Source organism: Liolophura sinensis, chromosome 10 (genome assembly GCF_032854445.1).
Source record: "Liolophura sinensis isolate JHLJ2023 chromosome 10, CUHK_Ljap_v2, whole genome shotgun sequence".
NCBI lineage: Eukaryota > Metazoa > Mollusca > Polyplacophora > Chitonida > Chitonidae > Liolophura > Liolophura sinensis.
Window position 1 is genome coordinate 35,471,514 of NC_088304.1, and position 22,588 is coordinate 35,494,101.

Consider the following 22,588-nt stretch of genomic DNA (forward strand, 5'->3'; position numbering starts at 1 on the left):
CGTCAGGTATTCCCTTCAACAACTGGCATTATTAATACTTAACTACTTTTCTGTTTTAATTGCAGAAAACCTTTAGATGGTTTGCCCGGAGCCACAGTCACCGCTTGATGAGTCTTTCCTTTTTCCCCTTGGAGGCTGGCACGGTATTAGCAGACTGGATCCGATATGGGAACACCATCGTTCCTGAGGTGTATTTGTGAATATGGCCCTGGTTGACCATCTAACAGTAGGGGTATAACTACTTAAGCCATGACTCAAATCGGGTGAGAATCACAAAAGACAGTTTGGCTAAAAGAGCTTTCTGTTCACCATGTCGAGGAAAGTTTATATGAGGGCGCCGGTAATTAACGAAATACAGGCGGACAAAACTTCTGACGGATCGGAACGAAAAGGAGCGAAACGATCAAAGGGAAAATCAAGACGATGTTGTGGTAAAAGTCGTGTGAGAGAAAGTGAGTCTGGTGAGACGGAGAGGGAAGGAACATTATGTGGATGCTGTCAAAAGTCTAGATCAAAACGAACAGAGAGTTTGGACAAAGCCACTGAGTGTTTTCTGGGCGAGGATTCGCCCAAGTGTGATAAAGTGCACGATCAAAATGGCAAACAAACTACGGAATCATCAGGTTCCCCTCCGGAAACTCCCAAGAGGGGTTATTGCGCGTGCTGTTGTCCATCCAAACCGAAACGGATGGCCATTCCTTGCGACGAGCCGGGTTCCGGAGATCCGGAGTCGGGACAGCGTACATGTGCTTCGTTTTGCCGTCGTCGTTGTTGTTGTTGTTGTAAAAACGTGACGGCGAAACAAGCGAAGAAAAATTGTGTGATTTGTTGTAAGAAAACGTTAGCCTTTTTCTTTTCCCACGTGGGACTATGCTCGCTGGTGGTGGGTTACTCTATAGCCGGTGGGTTTATATTCCAGAGCCTGGAAGCTCCGTTTGAACTGAAAGAACGTAGCAATGTCGCGGAGAGGCGACAGTTCTATGTGGAACGGTTGTGGAACGTTACAGAACAGCTGAATATCCTGTACGAGCTTAATTGGACGAGTCTTGCGAACGACGTTTTGGTGGACTTTCAGGTGGAGGTATACCGGGCCACAAAGGAGAAAGGTTGGAACGGTCAGGACGGGCTACAGGAGCTACAGTGGTCCTTCACCGGTGCGCTACTCTACTCTGTTACCGTCATAACCACAATAGGTAGGTATTTAAAATATAAGTAAAGATATACAGCTTATAGGGTAAAAAGGAGAGACGATAGTGTGATATCTGGTAAATGGTCACACATAGACGACATAGAATGGTCACAAATGGACAGCCTCCTGTCCATTTACCTCAGATAGGGCGATATTTTAGCTCTTTATGTAAATGTTTAAATAGTAACAAATTGCACGCCCCTTAGCACCTTAAGCAGAATCAGGTAAAAATGCACCGTTAACTGCAATGTGTTATTTGTCATTTGTTCAGTAAACATTATTATACTGCATGGTGTCCTCAAGGCTAATTTTTTCTGAGGTGATTTAAAGAGGCTAGATATGACGTCAGGCACGGAATTTTTGCGAAAATGTTGATCACGCGGTGTGCTTTTGTGTCACATAACATCAGACAAAGGTGGGATTTTATTTTCGTACCTCCCTCAGAAAACATACAAAGGAGGTATTGATTTCATGCTAATTTCTTATAAAATAGGGATTAATTCCAACGCAGTTCGATCAGCACCATTTAAATGAGTTCTTTTTTTAACACAAGGCTTGGGAAATGGAATGTCTCTTTATTAACACTACTTACACACTATAGTGCTCATAGCTTTGGTTAAATAGTGTGTTTAAAAATATCCCCCAAGCCCAGGTGTTAGGTGCTGTCAGAAACTCGACCTTATAGGTGTCTTATATGTTCATGTCATATTTAGTAGCATGGGGTCGTGGTTACACGGCTGTTGTGCCATCGTGTTCACAGAGGTCAAGCCAGTGTCATTAAACACCATGGTTATATTATGTATTTCTTCGTTACGACATTCAGATTACGTTAGACAAGAAATACTTTTAGCAGAGAGAATTGTGTCAGTGCGTTATACGCCTATGCGCATATATGTACACCGTCTAGATTGACTGCATTGTCACTGGAGCGACGTTACTAAAACTTACCCAAAGCAATATTAAGAATTTCTGTGTTCACCAATCTGTGCCCATTGGAGTATGTATGTGGTTAATCTAATAATGAGACTGTGGCATTCTTCTCTCTATGTATTTCTCGTTATGCTGATTGGCTGTTGATGAGTGGAGTGTCTGGCTGGTTCCAATCTACACCAGACGACCTTGACCTTGTTAGTCACCCTCTAAAATAGAGTTCCCATAGACCTGCGTGCAGCTTGAAGTCCGGAAGTTTGTCAGACAATCCAATTGGCGAGCTGTGTATGCCTTGTTGGATACTTATTCAAGGTACCAGTACTGTATGAGTTACCAAAACGTTTCAGTAGGACAAGATCAATCAAAATGTGGAAGCTTGATTGATAAGTGTTTGGTTCCACTTTCAAATAAGTCTACTTCATTCAGGGATATATACCACATTGTTCTTCGTAATGTCTCTTATGTAGCTTTGAACTGGCCCGTCAGCGACTTGGCGGGAATGAAATCAGCTATAAAGTGGGAAGCAAATTAATAGACAAAAGATAGAATTTTGCTGTCAGCCAAACTCAATTAGCGTGAAACGGGATACGCGACAATGATGTTGGTTTGTTGACAACTTCATGTGTCCAGGAAAACCAAAAAATGAAATACAAATAAAACTGGCATGGCTGATTGGTCATGTATGTATTTGAATCCAGGGAATGCATTCAGCTGTTTTAGTTTGTGTTACAATCCTGAGATACCATAGTTTCAAACCTGGTAGGATATTTTAGAATATAAAAGGCTACTGCATGAATAACACTCAAACTAGAGAACTTAAAGCCCCATACCGAGGCAGCTACGTACTACGTCAAGGCTGCTCCCAAACAACAAACCAATTTCACTGAGATTCTTGTGGAAAGCTTGCTTTCGTCAATGGGTTCTCCAGAAAAATTTCCAGGATATAACTTAATAAAGAGGTGTATAAACTTACGGGAGAGTCATTTCATGAGGCTCTACTTCGATGTGGCCTTGGCACTTGTTTAAGTCATCCATGGAGAGTACGGCGCTACCGAATCCTGTTTACCGTCATGCACATGCACTGATAGCAGAACCATGAGCCAGAAGAACTGTATATACAGCACTGTTAGCAGAACCATGAGCCAGAAGCACTGTATATATAGCACTGTTAATGGAACCTTCAGCCAGAAGGACTGTATCTATAGCACTGTTAGCAGAGCATTGAGCCAGAAGGACTGTATCTATAGCACTGTTAGCAGAACCTTGAGCGAGAAGAACTGTATATACATCACTGTTAGCAAAACCTTTAACCAGAAGCACTGTATCTATAGCACTGCTAGCAGAACCATGAGCCAGAAGCACTGTGTATACAGCACTGTTAGCAGAACCTTGAGCCAGAAGAACTGTATATACAGCACTGTTAGCAGAACCATGAGCCAGAAGCACTGTATCTATAGCACTGTTAGCAGAACCTTGAGCCAGAAGCACTGTATACATAGCCCTGTTAGCAGAACCATGAGCCAGAAGAACTGTATATATTGCACTGTTAATGGAACCTTGAGCCAGAAGGACTGAATCTGTAGCACTGTTAGCAGAACCTTGAGCCAGAAGCACTGTATGTATAGCACTGTTAGCAGAACCATGAGCCAGAAGAACTGTATATACAGCACTGTTAGCAGAACCATGAGCCAGAAGAACTGTATATACAGCACTGTTAGCAGAACCATGAGCCAGAAGCACTGTATATACAGCACTGTTAGCAGAACCTTGAGCCAGAAGAACTGTATATACATCACTGTTAGCAAAACCTTTAACCAGAAGCACTGTATCTACAGCACTGTTAGCAGAACCATGAGCCAGAAGCACTGTATATACAGCACTGTTAGCAGAACCATGAGCCAGAAGAACTGTATATACATCACTGTTAGCAAAACCTTTAACCAGAAGCACTGTATCTACAGCACTGTTAGCAGAACCATGAGCCAGAAGCACTGTATATATAGCACTGTTAGCAGAACCTTGAGCCAGAAGAATTGTATATACAGCATTGTTAGCAGAACCATGAGCCAGAAGCACTGTATATACAGCATTGTTAGCAGAACCTTGAGCCAGAAGCACTGTATATACAGCACTGTTAGCAGAACCATGAGCCAGAAGAACTATATATACAGCACTGTTAGCAGAACCATGAGCCAGAAGAACTGTATATACAGCACTGTTAGCAGAACCTTGAGCCAGAAGAACAGTATATACAGCACTGTTAGCAGAACCATGAGCCAGAAGAACTGTATATACAGCACTGTTAGCAGAACCATGAGCCAGAAGCACTATATATACAGCACTGTTAGCAGAACATTGAGCCAGAAGCACTGTATATATAGCACTGTTAGCAGAACCATGAGCCAGAAGCACTGTATATACAGCACTGTTAGCAGAACCATGAGCCAGAAGAACTGTATATACAGCACTGTTAGCAGAACCATGAGCCAGAAGCACTGTATATACAGCACTGTTAGCAGAACCATGAGCCAGAAGAACTGTATATACAGCACTGTTAGCGGAACCATGAGCCAGAAGCACTGTATATATAGCAATGTTAGCAGAACCTTGAGCCAGGAGAACTGTATATACAGCACTGTTAGCAGAACCATGAGCCAGAAGAACTGTATATACAGCACTGTTAGTAGAACCTTGAGCCAGAAGTACTGTATATATAGCACTGTTAGCAGAACCTTGAGCCAGAAGAACTGTATATACAGCACTGTTAGCAGAACATTGAGCCAGAAGAACTTTATATATAGCACTGTTAGCAGAACCATGAGCCAGAAGCACTGTATATACAGCACTGTTAGCAGAACCTTGAGCGAGAAGAACTGTATATACAGCACTGTTAGCAGAACCTTGAGCCAGAAGCACTGTATATACAGCACTGTTAGCAGAACCATGAGCCAGAAGAACTGTATATATAGCACTGTTAGCAGAACCTTGAGCCAGAAGAACTGTATATACAGCACTGTTAGTAGAACCTTGAGCCAGAAGCACTGTATATATAGCATTGTTAGCAGAACCATGAGCCAGAAGCACTGTATATACAGCACTGTTAGCAGAACCATGAGCCAGAAGCACTGTATATACAGCACTGTTAGCAGAACCATGAGCCAGAAGAACTGTATATACAGCACTGTTAGCAGAACATTGAGCCAGAAGAACTGTATATACAGCACTGTTTCAAAGGTGTACATGATCAGTGATTTTTCCGACGAAGCGTTGATATCCACTTTGTTATAGACACAGAAACACAGTCCACGTTTATTTATTGTATTATTCACTTCTGAACTATATCCTTTAGATATTTATTTATTTATTTATTTCATTGGGTTTTTTTACGCCGTACGCAAGAATATTTCACTCGTCCTTTAGACATGAACAGTGTGTATCAGATATGCCCAAACTCATTGTAAACGTGAAAATGAAAATGCAGACTTTAGATCATTGTTGCACAGCCAAACGTTCAGTTCAGTCATCATTATGTACTGTAGCCGTTCCTTTCAAACAAGATGTGACTTTAAACCACACTGCATGTTGAAACTTTGCTAGCATAACCCACATCTCTCTCACGTGACGACAGAGCGTGAGGGGATTCCCGTGGCGTCGGGATTTGACCGCGTTTCGTGAAGTGGCGACCTTGTAATAGTCTAAATTTAAATAGAAATTTAATCATATTCGATCTGATGAAATTGTGCTTATTTTTAGATGAACCACATTTTGTCGGCGCAGGGTCTCTAGTGGTAGCAAGTCAGACTACTGGTTGATGAAAACCGTGGGCGTTTTGACCACTTACTACGCAAAAATAAAGGGCTATGATAAACTGATTATCATAAAAGTGCGTGTTCCGCGATGTTGTATCAGCTGTCGTTGTCTGAGGTCGGTCTGTCGCCTCAGCCTCCCTCTTCAAGCTCAGACAAATGTACCTCATACATCTTCGCGGATCACACATTATTATGATAATCTCTGTGTATATGGCTTGCCCATAGCAAGATTTCGAAATCAATCCCATTGTGGTTTTCAAACTACACACACTCTGAAAACGGTACAATGGTCGATATGGAGACATTACCTGGTGTACAAATACACCAATGATTTATCGTCTGTAACTAATGTTCCTGAGCTCGCATTTATTAAGGAGCTGAATGCTTAAATAATAGATTGCAAGTTCTGACCAAACTCAAAACTGGAAAGAACGCAAATTGTGGATGGTACATTGTTAGGCACTAAAGAATCAGTGAATAAATGTTAAAATTCCAATAGCGAAACATTTTAGTTATAGCTGAATTGTTGACTTAAGTTTTAAGACCGGTTGTTTATGCATTTGGAATCCCATGAGAGGCCAATGGTTGTAGTGGCACACAGAATTTCTCTATCGAGAAATATGCTGTATTTAAACAAGTGATTGTAAAGGGAATTATTTATGGAGGTGCTTTAAAGAAACAATCGAGATCATTTTTAACGCATATAACCAGCAAGGCTGGAAAAAAACCTCGCAGTTTCCCTCTCCTCAAAAGTGTACAGCTTCTCAATGGCTACAAAACATTCCTCTCTCGACAGTTTAGACTTCCTTCACATAAATTTATTTATTTATATATTTCATTGATGTTTTTCGCCGTATTCAAGAATGTTTCACTGCTTCACCCAAATACGTTCCTTGCTTACTATGAAATGATTTTAATGTCAAGCAATTTCATTACCTCCCCTTATTTATCAATAATGATTGCTACATGTGAATCTGTTATGCAATAAATCAACTTTATTAGGCCTCTATCAGGTCAACTCTGTGAACATCTCATTAATATTCATGGCATAGAAAAATGTCAGTCGAAAGAAAAGATACGAAACTTCGAAATACTAATAAGAAGGGCATGAACCAATAGGAATTGTTGGTGGCGAAACTCATCCGATTTATAATAAACAAATATTAGAATCTTGTAATCTGTTTCCAGATTGATGGATGATTCTTATCACGTGGATTAATAAAGAGAAAATTGGTTAGTGGGATTAAATGTAAATCTGCGAGGCGCAAATTCATATAAAGTGAGATAAGATTCGTCCGTAAAGAGGGTCAATCATCGTAATGTTTGTAATATAGTCTGAGATTTCCTCCAACATGCCGCCATCTTTGCCGTTTTTTATGCTTAATTGGTATGATTTTATATGCTGCCTTAATGAATAAAGCCCTGCTTAAGATGGCAAGCTGTCACTTACAAGGCATCACAGAATCGTCAGGAATTCCAGTATGAGAATTTCACACGAGCTACAGTTATGATTGATCTTTACAATGATTTTATGTTAAATCGCAGTACACATGTACTCAATACTTTCCCTGAACAAGAAGAAAGGCCAGCTGTCAGTCACTGAGTATGTGTTGCTTACAATATAATTGAATACGTACAGAGTGCAGAGTAAAGTACGGAGCCGTAAAAATTAAATAGAAAAAAAAAGCACACATACCGTGTCAGTTAGTTTTTTTTTAACAAGTCGTGCTCAGGAGATAATTTACCAGTAGAAGTGCATAATTATGTCGTACGCACGAGCTCTTTGTAAGTCCTGCGCACGACTTAAAAAAGATGTGTGCACGATTTAAAAAGATCTCGTGCGCACGACGTAATTATGTATTTCTATTGGTCAGTTATGTCGTGCTCTCGAGGTCTTTATTAAGTCGTGCGCACGAGATCTTTACTAATTCCTGCAAACTAAATTATACAGTTAAAAAGCATAGATGAAACCTTAAAATCTGTATTGTTATTTTTTTAATTCGCAGTTTTTTTCTAACGACTCCGTAGTAAAGCCCGAGTAGCGACGATAGTTTGATAGCTGGCAAATGGTCACACGTTACCGGTGAAATACGGTCTCTTGTGAGATTATCTCAGTTAAAGTTTTATTCTGTCTGTTCATGTAAATGCATAGATAGCAGCAATTTACATGCCCCGTAGTACAAACAAAACAGATTGAATCTGAAATAATAGGCTCGTGATACGGAAACAATAAAGAACCCTCTCCAATGGCACGAAAGCCACGTCATTCCAAAATAAAATCCAAAAATATCAACACTATTTTGATTTGCTGTTATTCACCGCTACACTGTAGAAATTTTCACATACACGAGGGCTGACATTTTTTATAAGTGGAAGACACCAGAGCGAACACAAAAATCACTGACTTTTGAACATTTAGGGATATTCGTATGTGAAGACAAATTGTCTTTAACGGAATTATTCCGCGCTAACGACTACATCGCATGTGTTGATAGCTTAATGTCACAAAACCCTACAAAAAATGAGAACATAGGAAAACAAGAAATTCTCTGTCCAAGCTCGGGTTTGAACCCATTCGTCACGATTATAAGACAAGCATCTGGACAACCAGCCTCTCAATATGGGAATATAAGTGTGGTAAGATGTATCATCAGTACTATCTCCATTACATGTATCGTTAGCAGAAAGTTACTGACGACTTGGAACCATCTCAGTTCAAATTAGCCGTTATAAAATTATATAGTCACACAAGAAATTTCAACTTAATATTGCTAAATCAGTAAGTTCAGCGTATCAGCCACGACCATCCACTTCCGATTGTTCGCTTTTCTGACAAGTTGTCAGATCGATGGCCATCCCAGTGGTCAATTTGGTCTCCGGCCAACTACGGCTCTTGACAGGACCTTGGATAAACGGTGGAGCGATAAGAAGAGGTTCCATTAGTATGGTTAACTGTCGTTATGCGGTTTTAATGAATTAAAGTGCGAGCGACATACTGTAATTTTAGAAGAGATACAATTTCGACGGCATCCAGATAAGACTGGCATAGTTCCGACAGCTGGAGGTTAATGATCCTGGATGTTGTTTGACACAAAGCTGGCCACAGCCTGCTCATTACCCCTGCCAAACCTTTGTTCTTCTTGCTGGGCAGAACAGTGACAACTGAAGCCAAACTGACCAGCCTTCATGACGCAGCTGATAAATTTAGTTTTGTGTTTAAATTTACTGTATTACGCGTTGGCTGTCGTCCAGAGGATACAGATGACGAAACTGGTTAAAACGTGTGGTAGTGGAAGAACCGATAAATATAAGGTTGTCAGTATATTTTGATTGCCCTATTAGGTTCCATCATGCACGTGGCCTTGTTTACAAATTTGAACAAGAAGACTTGTGAAGGCGGGTAACGCTTTAGTGATACAGTGATGTAAAACTTTTCTACACTCTCCGTTTAAATAATACTGCTAGTTACACATATCGTAACTTCTGTTTGCGGTGCTGGGAAAGCACATTATTGTTAGAAATGCAGGTGCCATCAAACTAGAAACAAGTAAATGTATCGGGAGTATCGAGCAGGTGTAGTGAGAGTAACACAATCAGATTTTAGTGGAAGTGTTGAAATCTGTGTTTTAGAGTATTTAAATTCCCCGTAAGACGCCAGGTCTCGCGAGACTTACCCAAAGCCTTATGTATCTGTAAAACTTGTTTCCGCCTGTAACAATGTTATCCAAAGCTGTGTATTTTCTTTTGTAATTTTTTTTTACTAAAATTTGGATCCCTTTATAACATCAACTAACCAGTGCGCTCAAGAGTAAAAGTGTTATCAAAGGTTTGATTTGGGGGGTGGGGGTGGGGGGTGAGGTGGGGGCTCCGTGACCGAGGGGTTTACAATAACCAATGCGGTCTGTGTGAATCCAAATTATGCTGTCTTTCTCTCCGGCGGTACATGGGAAGGTCTCTCAGCAGCCTGGGGATGGTCGTGGGCTTCCCCCGGGCTCTATCCTATTTCCAACCAACATAATGCTGACTGTCAGGGTCTAAGTAAAATATTCTTGAATACATAATACATAAAGATTGCCTAAAAGTTATTTTGCTGTTATCTACAATTTATCTGATATTCGCCTTTATACACATAATTAGAAGAATGAGTAATTTTTGATACAAGGTTTTTGGCAAGAGTTTTTTCTAATGTGTATTGATGTAGGGGCTTTACTTAATACAATTAACAATACTGAATTTTAATTCGTAGTAGCAAAGAGGTTGATTAATGTGATAATAGATGCACTGCATGGATTTTTTGTTTATTTATTCGCCGTACTCAAGAATATTTCACTTATACGACGGCGATCAGCATTATGGTGGGAGGAAACCGGACATAACCCGAGGGAAACCCATGACCAACCGCAGGTAGCCGACAAATCTTCCCACGTACCATTGTCAGGATTGCAAAACTTCAGGATGACGGTATACTCCCAAACAACTTCCCTTCCTTATGCTAGTTTTACATCACCGCACCATTGAACAAGGTTGAAGTTTCAAATAGGCTTAACTTACCACTATTGTCCGAGCATGGACCTATGATAAGCATTTCTTAACAAAAATGCCGTCATGTCTGCTGAAACCATGTCGTGTTTTAATGGAAACAGGTATTGAGATACAATGTTTACTTTTTTTGTGACATCACTTCAGGGTTATACCCTATGCCGCGTTATTTCATAGTTCTACCCAAAAATTGCTATTCGCGACTGAAAAGCGAGACTAAGGAGCTTCGCAAGCGCTTTCAGCGAATATGGCCCACCAGAGGCAGGTGTTTTCAGTAGCAGTATTTAACTCCTTACCTCAGTAATCACATTTTTAGCGCTGCCTTTCTGTAACTCCTTTGTTCATCAGTTCTATGGGAAATCGGTCGCTGTCATAAAGAAATTGCGAAATCTGGCATCGAGGCATCTGGTCGGATGGACTAAACATTGCGCTAAGTGATTAGAGTTACTGTAGAGCAAGGCTAGCGCACAGAGCGACGAGTTCGTGTAAAGCAGATGCCAATGAAATGGAATCGGGAAAAGCCAGAAAAAGATGTTCAGAATGAAGATACCTGTTGCGTTAATTTCGTTTGTACCTGTCTTGCCAATGCCGCTAGAACGGCTGTGGCTTTAAGTCAGAAAATTTGTCAGGAAACACAAAGGCGATGTGCGTTGATTTACTCTAGTCTCTGAACGTTTTCCTTTGTAAAGGACAAAGACTAAATATTCTTTGGGGGGGGGGGATATGGCTGGGGGGCCAAGGGCTTATAGAACTAATTATACGGTATTGCGACTTTCATGGCAATGGTTCCTTGTATTGTACTAAGGTATTTCGACGTTGAAAAAATGATTTAGCGTCACTTACGTCGACTACTGCGTACTGTGAATTTGATTCAAGCATAAGTGGTTGGTCTGATAAACTGTTGAATGTGTATGGAGAAAAGGAAAAGCACAACAAATGAAACGAATGTTAAATGCTTACGTGTTAAATGTACGGTTACAGCATCTGCTCTGTAAATCGATGTTATTTACCGTCCAGCGGCTTTTAATCCCTCGAGACTACAGAGAAACTTGGCGCATAACTAAATAAAACAGCATTTCCTGGGAACCACAAAGACGTAATTGCGGGCGTTAAGATCTTCATATTATTACGTGTTCCGTTATTTGCTCAAAGAACTACTTGGTGTGTTCTCCTGTAAGCCCAAACATTCCTTTGATCACATAGCATTTTTTATTGTCAAAATAACGCTGCTCTTTACTAAAAGGAGACAGAATACAAACGTTTAAGCAAAACTAAGTGGTAGTTCCATGGCAGATTTATCATTAAATGTCAGCCAAAAGAAATTTGTTGCAGAAGTTTCACTTTATGCCATGTCCAAATCACATCTCAAAGCATTTGGCGAGCTTGGCAGAGGAGCAGAAATGTAAGATTAAGTAATGTCGAAAGCGGTTTTATATCTCCTTTGCATTAGGTAAGAAATAAGGTAAAACAGACTTGGTTCTTTGGTCAAATCAGAAAACATTTCCGACGGGTAACACAGAGGGTATTAAGTAGGCACTATCTTGGCTCGGATATATGTCAGAGATATCAATAAACCCTCAGTCGTTTTCTTAACGTGATGATTTCCAAACATCTAGGGCCTTCATGGCTCAGTTGGTCAGGGCGCTAGCGCAGCATAATGACCCAGAAGGCTCTCGCCAATGCGGTCGCTGTGAGTTCAAGTTCAGCTCAGGCTGGCTTCCTCTCCGCCCCCTACGAAGGTCTGACAGCAACCTGCGGATGGTTTCCTTCTGGTTCTGCCCGGTTTCCTCACACCATAATGCTGGTGGCCGTCGTATAAGTGAAGTATTCTTGAGTACGGCGTAAAACACCAATCAGATAAATAAATAAATCCAATCCAAACATCTAAATGACATCCAACGAGCAGAGCTTTTTCTCAGATCACCCCATTGTTTGCTGAAAGTACGGCTTGGTGTGTTCTCACTCACGCGCGAGCACGCATTTAAAAAAGTAGCTTTTTTGTCAAAGTAACACACTTGACTAAAAACAGACTGAAAGCAAAAGTTCAAGAAATACTAAGTCATAGTTACCTGACGGGTTGATCGTCATTGTCATTGTCAGACAAATGCAATTTGTCGAGGAGATAGGCTTGAGCGACGTCGTTAACTCTTTACCAGGACATTCAGGAAGAAATGTTCGGCAGTAGGATCCAAATATCACTTTATTGTCACGTGTAGATGACATCTCAAAGTATTTGGCGAGATGAGAATAGGAGCGGGTATGTAAGATTAAGTAACATCCAAAGCAATTTTATATCTCTTTTCCATTCGGTAGAGATACAGTAGACAGACTTGTGCTTGCTATGGTCAACGTAGGAAGCATTTCCAACGGATAACACAGAGGCTAATAGCTTGACACTATCTCGGTTCGGATATATGTCATGGACGTTATAAAACCCCCAGCCATTTTCCTGACGTGATGATCTCCAAACATCTAAATGACATTCATCTAGACAAGCTTTTGTTAGATCGGTCTGTTTGGAGTTCATCCAGAAACGTGTTGTTGTCTGAACGGAGAAGCTTAGGTGTTGTCTGGTATAGGGTCTTGCAATTTTATATGGATCGAGGCACGCCAAGCCATACGCATAATGCCACGGACTTATTTATAGCATGATTTTGACTCATATAGATACAACTATTCGTTTGGCCCTGTATATAAAAGTTGCTGCAAAGCACCTTAGAATTTCCCACCCAATCTAGGGTTTATGATAAATGAATCGATAGATCGATCGATCAATCGATCAATCAGTCAATGATCCAATGGCCATCAATGAACGAAATCAAGAACAAGTTCAGTTGAAGTTCAAATATATATTGAAGGAAACATTAAATCTTCTTACAAGGTGATATATGTGCAGTGGTACTATGAGATGAACGGCTTAGTTAACCCACAGTTGAGTCATGGGGAGATAGCACACAGAAATGCAGGTATCCTTGTTTAAGGTGAATACATACAATTGCATACTGGTGTAATTCCGTATAAATGTAAATGTGGTACTATACATACAGTATTATACATACATCCCAGGTAATGTCCAACATAGGATACACAATACCTTTATTGTTGTTCTGAGATGTTAATGGGGAGCCATTCTGATTCTATCTGACAAATATACATCTCGGCCAGTATTTATAAGTCACGTGACAGCCGTATACCACTCAACATTTGGTGCAATCGTGACGAACTTGGTAACGCAAGAGATTCTTATGTAAACAATGACAAATTCTAGGAATATGAGAAGACACCTTTTGATTAACTTCACATTTCCACTCAATAGTACATCAATCCATAGCCACAGAACAGCGTAGTGATATCGAATGCTCTGAACGTCTAATGACACTTCAATAATTAATACAAGATTAAAACACTATGGTTAATTAATAATATACACACAGTCAAAATGCTATTTCAGTGCTGTTGTACACATGTAATAAACCTACTTTGATAGGAAGCACTTGATGACCTGTTTGAATGTTCCCGCTATCCAAAGGACGGCGTAACTTCCAAAAATAATGTTCCTACGTAAAGTTATGCAAGTAGTACCTACCTTTATCTGCATGAAATACAATGAAATATGCTCAGACAACAACAACCAAAATTACATTATGTTGTTGAGCATAAACAAGAACATTACAACACAGTAAAATGTCAGAAGATGGTTAAAATACTTTACAAGTCTAGTCACATGACTGGTAGGGTTGGCAGGAAAACATAGCCGCCGCAACATTTAAAAAATTTCTTATATGGATTACTGGTACACAGGGGCAAATGCAGGGGTTAATACGTGTGTCACGGCATTATTTGGATTCCAGGTAAGTTCAGTAAGTTATACAGTAAATTCCATGCCGATAAAGGAGGCTATACCCTGCAACAAAAGGTAAGGAAAAGTACATCATAATAAACACATGTTCAGTACAGGCGATGTCAACATTGGCAGTGAAATAGCTATGTCTGCATGCATTTAGGTACATTCGTGGTTCACAACAGCAATATAAAAATACATTTCACTATCCCACATCAACCCAGAATTATACTTATCGTGTATTTACAATAGCTATTTCTCTTAGTAAACGCATGTCAAATGAAGCCAGTATAAGAGTAGTTCAGGTTTGGATGGCTTGTAAGGCCAGTGTATAGCTTTGTCTGTGACGTATCGTAGTTCTGATGTTACTGATAACAACTAACTAATAGTTTACAGAATCCCCGCCTAATCATATCATATCTCCAATCATATGTCTAGTCAAAATTTACAATGCTGGCGTACCACAAACCAGTCTCTATTTTTTCTTCTTAAGCTGTAGAATGTGAAGGACCCACCAACATTCAATATTTAGGGCTAGTTGCTGATTTCGTAATCTTGGCAGGATAAACACTTACATCCTTAAGACATTGATTTTATTTATTTTATAAATTCATCTTTAGTGATGGTTTATCTGTAAAATAAATATACAAACTGACTTCCACGTCAAAAGTCTGCATGCATTGAATATGTAACTTGCTTCCTTGCTACTGAAAGACAAGCGTCTTGACTATTAGGCCAAGAAACGCTCCCGTATTCGGTATACACGTGCGGCAAGTGTGGGCCTTTAGAATCATCTGCATATAGTTACATATCAGCGGCAGAAATCTATACAAAAATAGGCTTCCGAGCTTGAAACTATTTAATGTCATTTCAGTGGTTATGAAATAGTAGTGTTAATTGTTCCAATTAATACAACTAAATTAGCCAAATCAGCTGTGTTTAATATTCTGACAAGGTTTCCGACCAATGACCACAGCAGTGGTCAGTTTGGTTCTGGCTAACTATGACTCTTGACAGGGCTTGGGCTGAATCCGGCGGGTGCGATAAAAGACCCCATTAGTATCGTTAGCAGTAATTATTTGAGCTTGATGAAGCAGGGTGCGAAGGACATACTGTAATTTTAGAAGGGATACAATTTCGACAGCATCCAGATAAGACTAGCACGGTTTCGACAGCTACAGGCTGCTGATCCTGGATGTTATTGACACAAAGCTGGCCACAACCCAGTTATTACCCCAGCCAAGTCTTTGTCCTTTTCTGCTGGGCAGAAAATCGACGACTGAAGCCAAACTGACCAATCTTGATTTTTCAGCTGATAAATATAGTCCTGTTTTAGTCTCGAGTAGGACAATTGCGTGGGCTGTCGTCCGGCGGACAGTTTGGTAGCAAACATGTAAAATACTACAACAAAACGCAACGGTTGGTTACCACGACCTAAGATTGACAAATATGTGAAATACAACGATGTGTTAGTTGGTAAAGTGGCTGGAGCCAAATTAAGCTTCAAATAAAGCCTTGGCACAATGTTTGCGGTAGTTTAAACTTTGTAACAGTTTCTAGACCGTCGACTAGACAGCAAGTCACGCGAGAGAGTATGAGAGTATAGCGGGAGTTTTCCAATGTCTGGCTGAGAATCAAAGGCGAGTGAGGAAAGTTTAAAACGGCGCCCGGCTTTCAACAGAGCGATCCAAAGCTGTGCAGTTTGCGTTTATTCTTGTGGTATGTCACAATGTCTGCCCATAAAACACCAGAAGCCCATTACCTCGAAATATCCAGTTTCCCTATAGCTAGTTTCCACTTTACACTTTTCTTCCATCTCTAACACATTTTGTGATGTATCTGTGCTGCCATGTATTTTTTCTCTCTATTGCTCAGCCAACGTTTGAGAAACGGCTGATGCGTGGTGGGTTCCAAATGGGTTGTGTTGTAACAGGCTTAAAAATTATGACAACAGAGAGGTTTATATAAGAGCAACAATGTCTTTGACAATAATTATTTTAAAGTTGGTTGGAAATATAAATATAGTCAATGGATTTAAAACTGCATACCAACAATGATTATCGAAATCGTAATTTTCAAATACGGAGTTTCGGTTTCAAGGTATGACCAGTTCTTGTAGCAGCCGTTTACAATTAGATTTCCCATGATTTAGTACACAGTTTTCACACAAGAGGGTGGCATATTTCTCCACCTGGTGGCAAGAGCTTCTATAGATGACATAACACTGTAGTGTGCTGTGGAGACTAGCTATAGAGAAGTTGCATACTTCTACGTAACAGGTTTCTGAAACACTAACTCAGTGGTCCCACAGATCAAGTCCGCTTAAAACAGAGGGAAAGTAACTCCGAATATTGAAGTCATACTAGAAAATCGAAATTTCGTCTGTTAGCATGTTTGTGCGATCGTCAGGAAATATGTATAGTAAAGAAGACATAGGCTCATAGATGTACCCCCCCCCCCCAAAGAAAATAAACAAAGCATTTCTATTTTCTTCAGTATTTCATACAATGCTGCTCATACCAGCTTAACATTACGTAATTCATACTCAACTGTTCCCGCCTTTCTGCTAACATATAATGCTTTGTTTTGTCTTAAACACATGCATGTGTTTTAAACATAGACATCTACACGTATATAAGCTTATGTATTCTTTACTATGCGTATTTCCTGATGATGACACAGGCATAGCAGCGGAAATATAGATTGACAACTACAACTTCCGAATTCGAAGTTACTTTGTTCTACAGCTCATGCTCGCTTCCTCTCCGACCGTACGTGGGAAGATCTGGCTAAACCTGCAGATGGTCGTGGTTTTTCCCCCCGGCTCTGCCCGGTTTCCCCATTCCATAATGCTGGCTGCCGTCGTATAAGTGAAATATTCTCGAGTACGGTGTAAAACACCAATCAAATAAATGAATAAATTAATTTTTGTTCTATTTTATCAAACACTTAATTAGAGCATAAGTATAATTCTTCCTCCTGAAAGAAAAGTTCGAAAAAATATTGAAGACCATACTTGCAAATACGTTTTCACGCTTTTTCTCTCATTTTTTTCTCTCATAATTTTTATGTTTTCTTCTGCTTTAGCACAAAGTAATACGTAATGATTTAGCATTACTGGCTAGGTTTCTTCTTTATAATTATTTCTTCTAAAATATAATTCTATTGCCTAAAAGAAATGAACGTCAGTATGACTCGGTCATGTAAAATGTAGTATGCTCTGAATGCGGTTTAGCTGAACAGTTTGCCTGACCTAATGTGGAATGTGTAAGGATAGTTACACATCGCAAAATAAGGCATAAACACGCATTAGACAGGGTACAAATTTGGCGCATCACTGACGCTATCTAAGAATAAATAAATCGTATTTGTAGATGTTGAGATAGTTATTTTACTACGTCCCATTATTTGCTCAATGACCCGCTTGTTGAAGTCTCATTTACGCGCGAACAGCTCTTTGATAACTTTGATAATTTGTTTTGTCACGATAACGCTGATCCCTAAGAAAAGTAATGCTAGGTGATATTCACTTGGCGAGCCCATCGTTTGATGTCAGCCAAGAACAATTTGTTGAGGAAATAGGCTTGGACGATGTCTTTAACTCTTTGGCACATCTCAAAGTATTTGCCTAGCTGGGGAGTAGAGCGAATATGTAAGAGTAGGTAACGCCGAAAGCACGTTCATGTTAGTTCTCCATTCGGGACCCGGTACAGAAAAAACGTAAAACAAACTTATTCCTTTTCTCGGTGAAAGGCTAGTAGCTTGGCACTATCTCGATTCTGATATATGTTACAGATGTTATATAAAACCCTCAGTCGTTTTCTTAACGTGATGAACGCTTAACATCTAAACCACATCCAACGAAATTTGGCTAAATTTGGTCCCATTTGCGCATGAACACCTCTTCAATAACGTGGAATATTTTTGTCAGAATAACGGTGCTCTCGACTAAAAGGAAATCGAAAACAAAAGTTCAAGAAATACTAAATCCTAGTTACTTGGTGGGTTAATCGTTTAACGTCGGCTAAAAGCAATTTGTTCATTAACAAGCTTAAGGGACGTCTTTTACTCTTTGGCAAGACATTCACAAGGAATTAATTGTTCAGCAGTATGATCGAAATATCCCTGTATGTCGTGTCCAAATCACATCTCAAAGCATTTGGCGAGCTTGGAAGGAGAGCGGATATGTAAGATTGAAAGAAGTTTTATAACTCTTTTCCATTCGGTAGGAAAACAAGGTAAACCAGACTTGGTTCTTTTCTTGGTCAAATTAGAAAGCATTTCCGACGGTTAAGAGAAAGGCTTATAGCCTGGCACTATCTCGGTTCGGATATATGTCAGAGATATCATAAAACACTCAGTCGTTTTCTTAACGTGATGATTTCCAAACATCTAAATGACATCCAACGAGCCGAACTTTTATTAGATCGGCCTGTTCGGGGCTCGTTGTGAAAGGTTTTGTGGTCTGAGCTGAGACAGTCTGGATTAGGTGGTGGCTGGTATAGGTTCCTGCCACTCTATTGAGACACAACAAGCCATACTCACAATACCACAGATATATAGTCTTATTCATATACAGACAGTTGTTCAGGTGATCTGATTTATTTAATAGCTGTCCTGATAATATATACACGCTGGGGGACGCCGAGTCTTGTAAAGACAAACCTGTTGCAGTCAGGGATATCCACTCATTATAGTATTTACACGCTGGGAGACCCGAGTCTTGTAAAGGCAAAGCTTTTACAATCAGTGATATCCAGTCATTTTAGTATTTTGCACACTGGGAGACGCCGACTCTTGTAAAGGCAAAGCTTTTGCAATCAGTGATATCCAGTCATTTTAGTATTTTGCACACTGGGAGACGCCGACTCTTGTAAAGTCAAAGCTTTTGCAGTCCAATCAACTAACTGCCGTATGTTTGACAGGAAGCCTAATTTCCTTATGTGGATTTGAAAGAAAAAAAAAACACATTATATTTAATGGTGAAATGCTGAAAATGTTTGTTCCAATTATTGGCGCGGAATTTGTCTCTTAGCAGTTGACGGTTAACACACATTGATGGGGAGGTGATTTTCTTATCGTTCACAGTTTTACATCTAATGTTTATCATATTCCTCATTGATAACTTCGTACAGTTTTACTAACTACGTGTACCACAGATTATATTGTGCTACAGTTGCGTAGCAGTTGACACGTCTTTGTGGTACTGGCCATGTGTGGTAAGGCTGATACGAGGCTTTTTTCGTCCTACCAAAATACACACATATGTGTACAGTGCATATGTAATGACTGATTAATTGACTGATTGCTAATTATTGTAAAAACCTTACTCACGACCGGGACTCACTTGCTCCTTATTTGTTTGAGCGGTTGATAGATAAACAACTAAACCTTTCGAACTCCCAATTGTCCCACTCTCCAACGTGCTTTGTGTCACAGACAGGCCGATGGTGTTAGCACTACTCAGAGTGCCGAACACAGCCTGTTTAAACGTATTTAAATTCACGCGTGCTGAGGAATATTTATGTGTCTTTGAGTTAGCGATACATCCTCCAGCACACGCAAGCATAATATTACACTGTGGACAGGCACGCCTTGTTTTTCTATTGATAAAGAACCTTTCCCATCTGGCGAGGTTTGGTTCAAAGCCGGGTATGTGGCTCTCATCCTTTATTACACTGCGCCAAAATGGCTACTCTTTCCGTCCAACCGGAAGGTCTGCAGTTCAACCCCGAATCGGGCCAGTCCCATGGATTTAATATTTACAAGTAAATATTTGTCTACCTACGCATCCATTATAAGAGGGCATGGATGAAATACTGTTCAGCATGGAGAACACACATGGCGTCGTTGAACGTGTCTTCGAAATGACGCTATAAATGTGTCGTGTTTAAGACCAACTCTGCTAAACAGCGAAACCATGGTAATATTGACCAATATAGCTGAAAGCAATATTAATAGACCAATTAACAAAAGTATTCCTTTTAATTTTGAAATGAGTTCTTGTCTGAGATAAAAATGGTGCATTGGGAGCTGTCACTTAAGTCATATTTCCTAAAAGGTTTTAAGATTTGTGAACACATATTTGTGAGGGTGACATGAACGTTAACTTCAATGGAAAATGCAATGACCATTGAACAATAATAACTTAAGATCACAAAGTGCAGTATTTATTTATCACACGTACACTAAACTGAATGACATGTCACACGAAAAACTATATATCTACACACTAAAAGCAAGAGTTTATATTATAAACACATTTCATTTTATCGACACGCCCTGGTAGTTATTCATAAAGAATATGCTGTGTAATGAAAGTCATGTGTTTATTATAGCAAAGATGTGAAATGTTTATATAGTAATGTGTTGGATATTTCCAATAGGATCAAACAGTCCAGTAAACATGGCTAAACATAGTGTTTACAAATAAACATCAATTAAATACCAGTATGCAACTTTATTCCTTAGCACGCACATATCAATCCAATGTCATCAATGTTCCATGCCATAAAACCATGTACCAGACACCATCACATCTGAATGTCGTTTTTCATACATTTACAGGTTACGGCCATATTGCCCCCAGGACGAGGTACGGTCGACTGGTCACCATATTCTACGCCCTCGTGGGGATTCCGTTAACCCTACTGTGCCTGGCGAATTTAGGGTCTCTCTTTGGGGATTGCTTTCGGTTTTTCTACAAACATTTACTGCGATTCTTGTCTTGGGTCTGTTTGCCATCTAAATCTTCAAAGTCGAAGCGCGGCAAGAGGGTATCGTCCCGCGAAGAGCGGAACCCTTTACGATCATCGCAGGGTGGAGGTTCCGGGGAGGTGGAACCGTTCGATCAGGAGGAAGTAGCGTCCAGTAAGGAGGAGGGTCCCGTGAGGGTGCCACTGTTTGTCTCCATCCTCCTCATAGCCATGTACATCTTCGGCGGTGCGATGCTGTTTTCCATGTGGGAGGACGACTGGGATTACCTCATCGGCTCCTACTTTTGCTTCATCACACTTAGTACCATAGGCTTTGGCGATTTCGTCCCGGGCGCCTCTATGAACTCATGGGCTAACGAACAGAAGTCCGTGCTGTGCGCGTTGTATCTCGTTTTCGGGCTTTCCCTGATCGCGATGTGCTTCAATCTCATGCAAGAGGAGGTGAAAGCCAAGTTCAGGTGGCTGGCTTTGAAGCTGAATCTTATTGACAAGGATGTTAAGAAGCAACGGATGCAAGGTCCCTCCAGGATTCTTTGACGCGCAATCGCCGTCAGCCAGAGCCGACCGTGTGTGGTTATTTCAGATGCTGCATTATTCCTATACGCCGTACTCAATATTATTTCACTAAAATAGTGACCTTTCTGGTTGTGGACAGATTGGAACCCTTTCTCTGTAATAATACTGTGTTACTAAGAATCACACTGACATACAGGCAAGTGATCCGGGTTCCGAAAATGTTTGGGTATTGTAGGGAAAAAAAAGGCAGTTCAACAAGGTACGGCCGTTGTATTCCACGAATGTAAATCGAACCACTTTGTTGGGTGTGCGTTGACTGAAGTATCTACAGCAACGTGTGCGTTCTGAACAAGCCGAGGCCCGCGGTTATTGCTTTCTTTTTACATGTATTTCTGATACTGTGTTCGGCAGTTTGTGTCAACATCCTCTTACAGATTGTTTACATAACCCATGGAACATACAGGGCTAACATCTCGTCATCTCTGTTTGTTTGTACGTCACTCCCCCCAAACTGAGTTGAAAAACGAGTGCATCTTTCTCTCAGTATAGGTTATAAGGTTCGTCGGAACAAGCCGAACAGTGCGACTTCAGATATCCTTCTAAGACCATTCCCCAGAAGCCTAAAGAATGGCTCATTTCCTGTTAGTGCGGATCGATAAAAGTAGTAGTTATTGCCAAACATTTTGCTTCTTTTGCCGAGTGGTCGTCCTCGGGTTTGCATCGTATATTGCACTAGGACTTGTTTCCCTATAGGCAATAGCTAGCGCCCACATAATGAAGGCGTCTTCATGTACAGACGATAATAGACTCAGATGTGTATTGGCCCGTTACTCAGATTCACTGCTGTCTTACATGTACGCATCGCTCACCAGAAGCCCGTCATTGTAATATAAGTACTTTTCTATGTGAGGGCTATAAGCAATGCAGTTGGGTTGATATGTTGCATGTATTTGGCGGTGAGAGATAATCTGAAGATCATTAAAGACTTGTAATATCTATAGCAGAAACCACACTGGAACTGAAATATTACCAAACTCCTATACTTAAT

General features: G+C 40.3%; 1 protein-coding gene across 1 annotated transcript; it reads left to right on the top strand.

Moving 5' to 3' along the window:
- Positions 1–310: 310 nt before the first annotated feature.
- Positions 311–21,561, top strand: LOC135477161 (TWiK family of potassium channels protein 18-like). Its single transcript, XM_064757316.1, has 2 exons — positions 311–1,193; positions 20,876–21,561. Exons 1-2 carry the CDS (start codon positions 311–313, stop codon positions 21,559–21,561), a joined length of 1,569 nt encoding a protein of 522 aa, XP_064613386.1.
- Positions 21,562–22,588: the final 1,027 nt, after the last annotated feature.